This window comes from Pipistrellus kuhlii, unplaced genomic scaffold (assembly GCF_014108245.1).
Source record: "Pipistrellus kuhlii isolate mPipKuh1 unplaced genomic scaffold, mPipKuh1.p scaffold_m20_p_34, whole genome shotgun sequence".
NCBI classification, from domain to species: domain Eukaryota; kingdom Metazoa; phylum Chordata; class Mammalia; order Chiroptera; family Vespertilionidae; genus Pipistrellus; species Pipistrellus kuhlii.
This window is the reverse complement of record NW_023425534.1, coordinates 5,548,908-5,559,047: the sequence shown is the minus strand read 5'-3', so window position 1 is coordinate 5,559,047 and position 10,140 is coordinate 5,548,908. Positions and strand designations below refer to the sequence as shown.

General features: G+C 58.4%; 1 protein-coding gene across 6 annotated transcripts; it reads right to left on the bottom strand.

Annotated features, from left to right (window-relative positions):
• Positions 1-341: 341 nt before the first annotated feature.
• LOC118731959 (migration and invasion inhibitory protein) lies at positions 342-9,149 on the bottom strand. Of its 6 annotated transcripts, none has more exons than XM_036460861.2 (11): positions 8,918-8,953; positions 7,793-7,849; positions 6,948-7,154; positions 6,407-6,703; positions 5,890-5,974; positions 4,569-4,677; positions 4,434-4,486; positions 3,575-3,704; positions 3,315-3,411; positions 2,389-2,520; positions 342-653 (listed from the first exon to the last, which is right to left on the bottom strand). In XM_036460861.2, the coding sequence occupies exons 1-11, from the start codon at positions 8,936-8,938 to the stop codon at positions 600-602; spliced, it is 1,242 nt and encodes a 413-aa protein (XP_036316754.1). In that variant the 5' UTR covers positions 8,939-8,953; the 3' UTR covers positions 342-599. The 6 variants fall into 6 exon arrangements, with proteins under 6 accessions (XP_036316754.1, XP_036316753.1, XP_036316756.1 ...); XM_036460860.2 differs by lacking the exon at positions 342-653 and adding an exon at positions 1,857-2,135; XM_036460863.2 differs by lacking the exons at positions 342-653; positions 7,793-7,849; positions 8,918-8,953 and adding exons at positions 1,857-2,135; positions 9,040-9,149 and having other exon boundaries at positions 6,948-7,158.
• Positions 9,150-10,140: the final 991 nt, after the last annotated feature.

Sequence of the window (10,140 nt, the reverse complement as noted above, 5' to 3'; positions counted from 1 at the left end):
CACGCTACAGGAGGAGAGGCAGTCACAGCAGACACACACTGTAAGATTCCCTTATCGGAGGCCCTAGGAGTCAGATTCATGGACAGAAAGTAGGATGGTGGCTGCCAGGGGCTGGGAGAGAATGGACAGTTTTGCAAGATGAAAGTAATTCTGGGGCTGGCTGGCATGATGACTGTATAACAAGGTGCCACCGACCTGTATGTTATATATGTTTTGAAATTTTTTAAAAATTACATGTGACTCAGTGGTTGAACGTCAACCCAGGAACCAGGTCGCTAGTTCGATTCCTGATCAGGACACGTTTCCATCTTCTCTATCCCTCTCCCTTCCCCTCTCTCTAAAAAAAATAAATAAAATTTTAAAAATTACAAAATTACATGTGAAAGAGACTTTGTTTCTTCAGGTCCTGGAATCAAGCAGCAAACCAGGACCTGCTGTGGGACCTGCCACAGACACGCAGTTCGGATCACGTAGGCATTTGAACTTGACCGTCTCCAGGCAGCCTGAGCCCCAGACTCCATCACCTCACCTGCCTGGCTGGCTGCTGGAGGCGCCTGAGGTTGGAACAGAGACTGAAGGAAGAGAATCTGCAATGCCTGTTACTTTGCTAGTGGCCTCTGCCACCCCGGGCCTGGGGCTCTGCATGGGCGGAGCTGGTGGGAGTCAGGTAACAGGACACGGAGGACAGTGACTGTACCACGAGTCCCCTCTGCATCCGAGACCCATGTTGTCAGTGGGGGCCCAGATGACCAGCTCTGGACAATAAACCATACGCAGAAGCGGCCTGTGTGCTGTGGGGTTACTGGGCTGAAGCAACAGGCGCTGCCCCCAGGGTGGAGCCTTCCCTGACCTGGGTCCCCAGCAGACAATGCTAAAAGCACAGGCCCCAGTGCCTCATGACGGAAAGGCAATGAGAGCAAGTCAGCAAGAACTAAGCCTTGCCGGGCCCGGTATGGCTCAATGGATAGAGCGTCGGCTTGGGGACTGAAAGGTCCCGGGTTCGATTCCGGTCAAGGGCATGTACCTTGGTTGCGGGCACATCCCCGGTTGGGGGGTGTGCAAGAGGCAGCTGGTCGATGACTCTCTCTCATTGATGTTTCTGACTCTCTATCTCTCTCCCTTCCTCTCTGTACAAAAATCAATAAAATATGTATTTTAAAAAAAAAAATAAATAAAAATAAAGAACAGCCTTTTTGAATACCTGAGATCTGGGGATCATTGTTACTGCAACAGAACCTTGCTTATCCTCACACACACGGTGCATGATGGGAAGAGAGGGTTACCATGGAGACCGCAGCCCTAGATCCACACTCTATGCTGAGAAACCTCAGAGAAAGCACATGCTCCGTCTGGGCTTCAGTTCCCCATGTTAATCTTAGAAAAACAGGAACTTTGTATTGTTCAGCCGAGGGAAGGAGTCAGGTGCTGCGTGCTCACTGCCAGCCTCACCGCCTGGCCCTCCGGCCCCCATCTGATCTCTCGGGGTCACCCATGGCTTCCAGGGCTGGATGCAGGAACGTCAGGGAGCCCCTCAATAAATGGATCCAGTGTCAGGAGCCAAGAAGGGGTGAGCTTGCTCACTCCCCTCACAACTTCAGCTTCCTCTTCAGGAACAGCCTGAGACCCGAGCTCCTGGCTGAGATGGTTTTTAAACTGACCTTGACCTCAGCCTATCTTGGGAGCCCTCACCCACCTAGAAGGCCCCTCCCCAGAGTTGGGAGCTGCCCAGGGCACTGGACCGCCCACTCAGCACAGACTGTGGGAAGTGTCTCCCAGGCGAGGGGGGCAGGCGGAGGCCAGGGCACCTCCCGGGCACAGAGGACATCACAGGACAGACCCGACACACGTGGGAACCTGGAGGTGCCGACAGCACCAGGCTTTATTTCCAAACACAGCGGACACAACGCCCTGACCTCCCACCGTCACCCCTTCTGAGCCCAGGAGGGAGACAGGCCTGGGCCCACCCACCGGCCCCACCTGGGAGGGCGAGGCCTGAGTCCACCTCTGGCTGAGGCCGGCGCTCCTGCCCGAGGGAAGAGGCCGGAGGCGATGTCCTCCAGGGTGCGCGGGCGGGGCTGGGACGCCTGGGGTTCGGACCAGATCGGGGTGGGGGACGGGACCCGCGCTGGCTGGGCCTGGGTGGTGGATAAGGTGGTGTCAGAGGGCCACTTTGGCAGCAGGTCACCCCAGTTCCAGCCTCATCCCCTTCAGGATCTCAGAGTCGGGGTCACCTTGGGAGGGATGGGGCAGCCCGCGGGGAGTGCTGGATCCTGGAGGGTGCCTTGGGTCAGGGCCAGGAGATGGGCCCCTCCAGGGAGACCCCCAATCCTGTCCCCAGGACCCCGCAGTCCCCAGGACCCCGCCCCTCCCAGGGGCCCCAAACCATACCGGGTGTGACGGGCCGGCGCACCGCGGCTGGTGCTGGGCCTTGGCGGCGACACAGGACCAGAGGTCCAGGCTCGGGGGGCCGGAGCTGTTCTCGGACTTCGGAGGGAGAATATCCCAGCCCAGCAGACAGTGCTGTGGAGGAACAGGGGTCAGGGCCTCAAACAGTCATGGTATCCCCTGGAGACGGAGGCTCCCCCAGGGCAGGGGCTGTGTCTGCCCACTAGGCCTCCCTTTTCCTGACCCCGTTGGCCAAGGCCCTGACCCAGACCGGTGGGAGGAGGGAAGGCCGCGGACACTGACGGAGCACTTCCTGTGCGCTGGGCTCTGCCCCACGCACGGACTGGTACTGATTCACTCAACGCCCCACCTCACCACGCCAGCCTGAGGACAGTACGCTGTGCCCGTTTTACAGATGTGCAAACCGACTCTCCTTGGCATCCCTTCTCTTCCCCCAGGCCCAGCTCCCCCAGGAGTGACGGGGGTCCCCGACAAGGGAGACACGTTATGGGAAGCACTATGGAAGCACAAGGGTTCGGGTTCCAATCCCAGGTCTTCGACCTGCTGCCCTCGGACAGCCTCCGCCCCCTGCCTCCGCGTGCTCCTCTATAGAGGGCGGCGGCAGAGCCTGTGCTCCCGGCTGCATGGGGCTCCGTGAGACGATGCTCCTCAGCACTGCGCACCCGCACGAGGGCTCAGTGCACGGCCCATTCACACCAGCGTGTGGCAGACACTCCTGGATGCCAGGGTGTGGGGGGGTGCCCCACGCCCCGGAATAAGCAGAGCAGTGATGGAAGTGGCCTGGTCCAGGTGCTCAGCCTCGCTGGGTGGCCTTGGCACAGTTCCTGGCCCTCTCTGGGCCTCAGGCTCCATCTGGGGCCCTGGGCCAGCCCCACCTCCCCCCATCCAGTCTCCCCGTGGCCGCTCACCCGGGGCAGGGCCAGCGTGTCGGAGGCATCGAAGCTCTTCCGCCGGTGGATGCGGTAGCGGTGGGGCGGGTCCAGGACGGACTGTGGGATGCTCACCCTGGGGTGAAGGGGTAACAGTGGGGGCATTGGCGCAGAGGTTTCCTGGCTGCTGTGGGGTCACAGCCCCAGGCCCATCTTTCCGTCCCTCACACCGGGGGCTCCAGGCTCTGACTCCCTCCTCAGCTGCCGCTGCTCCCAGGTGCCCTGCTCTGGTCACTCACCGGACCTGCGCTGGGTCTGCCAGCGTCTTAGGGCCCCGCTGGTCCCGGGGTGTCCTGCACAGGCGGCAGGGGGCGCCGGGGTCCGAAGGCACCAGGAACAGACGCCGGTTGACACGGTAACAGTACACGCCTGGAGGCCCGCAGAAGCAGGTGCCTCAGCCGGAAGCCTAATCCCGGGCCCCTTGCTGCCCCAACCACACAGGCCCGCCAACCCTGCCAACCGCCCTCTCACACTCACCTGTACACGTGCACACACACAGAGCATGCATGCAGACTTATGCTCACACACAACACACGGAGCACCACTTCCTCAAGCTGGACACACATGTGCACACAAACACACACTGGCCGGCACCTTTGCATGTGGAAATGTCACGTGTGCAAACACAAAGCATGGCTTTAGTCACATTTGTGGACACATGCATGTGCCTATATTTGTAATCACACACACACAGGGTGCACACAGAGTCCTGTTCACATGAACATCCCTTACACACATATGCACAGTGTGCGCTACACATGCAACTCACAACAGACTTATGTGCTGTGACTGAGCCGGGACCCTCCCCCCACAGGCAATACGTATAGAGAGAGGAGGGCGTGGGAGAGGGAGCACACAGGAAATGGGGCAGCTGAGAAGCAAACGAAGGCTGCGGGGGAGCCGGAGGCAGAGTGTCACAGGCTGACCCTAATCCCCAGGAGGCCGGGCCTCGGCTCCCTCACCCCCCCCCCCCCCCAGGGCCTGCTCTGCCCTGTCCGGACACCAGGCCTCCCCTCCCTGATCCCCATCGCCCAGCCGCCTCCCCAGGCCCCCCGACCTCGGCCGGGCTCCGGGGCGGCCCGCGGGGCTTACACTCACATTCGTGGTCCTCCAGGCTGCTGTCGCTCTCCCGCCGGCCTGGGAGCTGGGGTCTAGGAGAGCGAGAGGGTGAACAGGCCAGCGACAGGGAGGGTCCCTGCGCCGCCTGCCCACCGCTGGCCTGCCCCTACTCACTCGGGCTCCCTGTGGATACACTCCTCCTTGTTGGTCTCCCGGAATGCCTGCAGCTCCGAGAAGAAGGCCTCGGGCTTGCTGCTGATGGGCGAGCGGTTGTCCAGGGACCCTGAAGCGGGCAAAGCACGGGGGCTGCTGGGCGGCCGCTGGCCAAGGCTCCGAGGACACTCAGTGCCGGCTCCCAGTCCGCCTGCTTTGTCCCCACCGGGCCTCACAGACCTGGAGGGACCCTGCACTCACGGTGCCTGTGGGTTTTGTGGGTGTCCACCCACCCTGAGGCATATCCTCGGTCTTGCCATCTGTTGTCAAACAGTGTTACAGACCCCTGCCATGGGCCAGACGCCGCTCAAGTGCTGGGGAGAGAGCAGTGACCTAGACAAGCACCCGCCCTCCCTCACTAATATGGCGGCAACAAACTGGCCACCTAAGAAGCATGCGGTCCAACACCGAGGGGGGACGTGTGCCAGGAAGAGGAGAGCAGAACCAGGGAGCCCAGCTGGTTAGGGCAGGGGGGCCCGGGGAGGCCTCTCTGAGGAGGTGACAGCTGGAAGGGGGGAGGGAGCCGCGTGGCCATCTCAGGCAGAAGAGCAAGTGCTAAGGCCCTGGGGCAGAGGTGTAAGTGAGGAACAGCCAGGAGGTGCAGGTGGCTAGAGGGCAGTAAGGGATGGGAGTGGAGGAGATGAGGCTGGGAAGCCCGCAGAGGGCTGGGGACCAGGAGTGGCATACTCAGATCGGCATGTGTTTTTACCCTCTGGCTGCTGTGAGGTGGGAGACAGGGGCCCCGGTCTGAAGTGATCATGGGCATCCTGGCAGAGAGAAGTGGTCAGATGCTAGCAATACGCTGAAGGCAGGGCTACCAGGATGTGCCGGTGGGCTGGGAGAGGAGTATGTGAAAAGGAGGCATGGGAATCAAGGTCGATCCCAAGGTTAGGACCTGACCAATTATTAGGCGCTTAGAGCTGCCATTTGCAAAGACAGGAAAGACTGCAAGTGGGAAGAAAACCATCGCCTTGATTCTGGACGTGAAAGCAATCTAAGACATGGCATGTGCCCTACAGAGAAGACAGCCAGATACAGAAGCCTAGAACTCAGAGGAGGGGGTGGGCCAGACATAAAGACAGGGGAGTCCAGGCCAGCACTCAAGCACCGCCTCTGTGCCTGTCCCTGTACCAGGAGCTGATAGAAGGTGCTCACCACCAAGGGTGGGACATTCAGACACGCTAGGCAGCACGGGGTGGGGGCTCAGGCAGGGGTGCAGGCAAGCTGGGGCGTCCTCCCCCAGCCCCTCCCAGGCAAGGCGCGTGCATGGGGCGGGCCACACCTGCGATCCAGTCATAGCCCAGGTAGGGTCTGAGACGCCAGCTCCTCTCGGGCACTGGAGACTCCTTGTTGAAGGTCACACTCAGCTGACAAGGCAAAGACACAGGGTTAGACCAGCAGGCCCGGCCCGAAGGAGGCCCCAGCTTAGGGGAAGCAAAGGGGTTGTGTCTTAACTTCCACGCTGATGTGGGCCCCAAGGCTTAGCTGAGGGCTCTTTTTATTGATAGATAACGTGTTTGGTCCCCGCCCCTTTCTATGTGTGACTCTGAATAAGTGTGGCCTCAGCCTCGGTCTTGCCATCTGTAGAATGGGGTTCCTCGCCTCCTTCCCAAAGTGCCGTCTGAGGAACTAACCACCACCACTTACCCAGCACTGAGGCTGAGCTGGATACAACTTGTGGCATCTCCTGGACAGCCTCTCACCTCGCACAGGAGGCTGCCCATGAGTGCAGTTGTCAGACAGGGAAACTGAGGCTCAAGGGACTGCCCACCAGTGGATGCCCCTCTCTCCCACGTTACCTTGGGCAGCTTTCTCTGTTGACCGTGGAGGGACCTCAGGGCCCATGCCTCCGGCTCTGTGGATCGCTCCGAGTCATCCGAGTCTGGGGTGGCCAGCAGTGGTGCCCCGCAGGGCCTCAGGGGCTCCTTGGCAGGTGGGAGGGAGGTCACCCCCGAGCCGGTCCCTCCAAGAGAGGACATGTCGCAGGAGTCACCTTCACTGGCATCCCATGGGGAGGAGGTTCTCTGGGCCGCTGAAGGCATCTTTTGGGACAATGACATCTCTGAGTCATAGCTGCTGCTGGCGTCCGCGTTTGACTAGAAGAGAGAGGCCAGGTCACCCAGCCACCTCCCTGGCTGGCATGCACTAGGCATCAAGGCCCGAGTTCCTGCTCCAGCCTCTGCTGCCCAGTCCAGTCCCTCCCCTTGCTGGGCCTCAGTTTTCTCATCAGCAATGGGCACGCTGCACGGGACAACCCTGGAGGCCTGGGTTCTGGCCTAGGGTCAGTAGCACGCCAACCCCCCCCCCCCTCCTCTGGGAGTTCCCAAGGTGAACACCCACCTCTGAGGCCGCCTTGGCCACCGACCGCCGCATGGCATCCTGCCTGGCCCACAGCTGCCTCAGCAGCTCCAGGTTGAGCTGCCGCAGCTGCGCCAAGTCCCTGGTCTCCACTGTCCCGGGCATAGTGTCTGGCTTCCCGCAGCGATGTCGGATGTCGCTGACTCCCGGCTGCAGAGCCCTCAGGGCCGAGTTCCAGACCCAGCTCTGCTACCTGCAGCCAAGACACAGGGCTGAGGCGGCTGCCCGGTGGAGTCAGAGGCCTGGGTCCCAATCCCTCCACGCTTGATACTCCCCAACTGTGCAGCCTCAGACAAATAAGTTAACCTTCCTCTGCCTCCGTTTCTTCATCTGCCAAATGAGATCATAACAGTATCTACCTCATAAGGATTAAATGAGGTAATGCATGTTACATGTTTGTTTGTTTTTAATATAGTTTATTGATTTTTTACAGAGAGGAAGAGAGAGGGATAGAGAGTTAGAAGCATCGATCAAGAGAAACATCGACCAGCTGCCTCCTGCACACCCCCTACCGGGGATGTGCCCGCAACCAAGGTACATGCCCCTGACCACAGTCGAACCGGGGACCCTTCAGTCCGCAGGCCGACGCTCTATCCACTGAGCCAAACCGGGTAGGGCTGCATGTTACATCTTGATACAGGTCCTGGCACACAGCACATATGCAATAAATGTCTGTTATTATTCCTCTGGTCAGTGTTTTTTTAAAAGCCCAAAGAGAACAATCGCTCTTTAACGGCTTGAACTAAGACAGTAGACAAGTTTGACTTACAGAAAACAATGTGGGCAATTCCACAAATGTAAGGCATTATAACGTGTGAATCCAACACATCCCAGGCTCCTGCAGGGACTCTCCTCTCTCCTGCCCGTTCTTCCTGCTTCCTTTTCTTTTTACAAATGAAGAAGCTAACCTTCAGAGAAGTTAAGCAACTTGCCCCAAATCTCACAGCCAGGAAGTGGCAAAATCAGTATTCGAACCTAAATCTAGCTCCAGGATCCACAGTCACCTTTCCCCAGGAGTGTGGAGAGAGGCCTGAAAAGCTGCCTCCTATTCCCCGCCTTCCCCCCCCCCCACCTTCCCCAGGGATCCAGGCTCAGGGATACACAGATGCTCTGGAAGGAGTTTCTGCAGGCTAGGGGAAGGGGCTCCCCACTTCCCTTAGGTCCCCAAGGCCGGACTCCCGGGAACAGAAAGTCTCTCTCAACACACACTATCCCTGTTCAACCCTGGGTCGTCTGACAGGCACCTCAGAAACTCTGCCCCACCCACACTCCTCGCCTGCGGACCGCCCACACCGGGGTGGGGATGGGGCCTCCTCAGTAGACTTACACTGGACACCCTACCCCTCACACAACCCGCAGGGAAGGGGGTAGAGGAGATGCGAGGACTCTGCTATGCAAGCGCAGCAAACAGCCAGATCCGTGGGACCGGAAGTCCCGGCGCCCGCCCTCGTCTGGTCAGATTTCCCTAGGGCCTAGCCAGTTTGGCTCAATGGATAGAAAGAATATCGGCCTGCGGACTGAAGGGTCCAGGTTTGATTCCGGTCAAGGGCACATACCTCCATTGCAGGCTCGATCCCCAGGCCTGGTTGGGGTGCGTGGGAGAGGCAAGCAATTGATATGTCACTCTCACATTGATGTTTCTCTGTCTCTCCCCCGCCCTTCCACTCTCTAAAAATAATAATAACAAAAGAGAACAGCCTGCAACGCCCTCCTTCCGGCTTCAGGCCCGATTTGAAAAGCTAAAAGCTAACAATAAAGAATTTTTAAAAAAATAAGGAACATTTCTTAAAATTGGTGGGAAGAAAAGAAAAGCTAAAAGCTGCGCAAATGCAACAGGAAGGCAAAGTTCAAAAGAGAGATGGGTAGCAAAAGCGGGGGGGGGGGGGGGGTAAGAACACGTCGGGGCGGGACCCCGGGAAAGGGAGACTCAGCCTACCTACCTTAGCACTTACAGGGAAACTCATCTTTCCCATCGCGCCCCGAACCCCGCGAGGGCACACGCGGGGCCTCCAACCGAGCCCTCTCCCCCACCCCCACCCCCACCCCATCCCCGGCCTAGCCGCTCTGCACTCACAGCCCGGAAGCCACGGATCCGCGCCGCCGGACGCCGCCTGTGCCGGAAGAAGATCCGCCCCGTGCACCCTACGTGACGTCACGTGGGCGGGACTCAAAAGGCCGCCCTGATTGGTCAGGTGAGTGGCAGGGCCCAGACGCGCCTGGGAACGTAACTTCGCGTTCAGTAGCGACAGTTTCAATATTTAGGCGGGACTAACAGCGTTTCTCAACAGCTGATTGGCCAATTCCCGAGGTCAGGGTGTTCGGAATGGGGCGGGCTCCTGGGAGGCCGGCTGTGTCACGTTTGGCGCAGGCAGGTTCAGAGGCTGCCCCGAGGCTGCTCCTAAGCTGTGGGATGCAGCTGTGGGGCTTTAACCTGGGCGAGTGTGATTGGCGGCTGGCAAATCATTCTTTCATACTTTTTCTTTTTTTTAAATATGTTTTTATTTATTTCACAGAAGAAGGGGGAGGGAGAGGGAGAAACATCAATGATGAGAGAGGATCATTGATCGGCTGCCTCCTGCACGCCCCTTACTGGGTACTGAGCCTGCAACCCAGGCATGTGCCCTTGACCAGAATAGAACCAGGGACCCTTCAGTCTTCAGGCTGACACTGTAGTCACTGAGCCAAACCAGCTAGAGCTCTTTCATACTTTTTCTTTCAAATACATTTTTTATTGATTTCAGAGAGGAAGGGATAGGGAGAGAGATAGAAACATCAATAATAATCAATCATTGATCGGCTGCCTCTTGCACGTCCCCTACTGGGGATCCATCCCTGAACCGAGCATGTGCCCTGATCAGGAATCAAACCGTGACCTCCTGCCCTAGCTGGTTTGGCTCAGTGGATTGCACATAGTCCTGTGGACTGAAGGGTCCCAGGTCAAGGGCATGTACTTTGGTTGTGGGCACATCCCCAGTGGGGGGTGTGCAGGAGGCAGCTGATTGATGTTTTTAAATTTCTGTAAAAAAAACAATAAAATATATATTTTAAAAAAAAAAAAAAAAAAAAAAAAAACGTGACCTCCTGGTGGATAAATCAAAGCTCAACCACTGAGTCACACTGGCCAGGCCTTTCATCCGTTCTTTAAAGCATTTATCGTTCCTATGCAGTGGGAGGC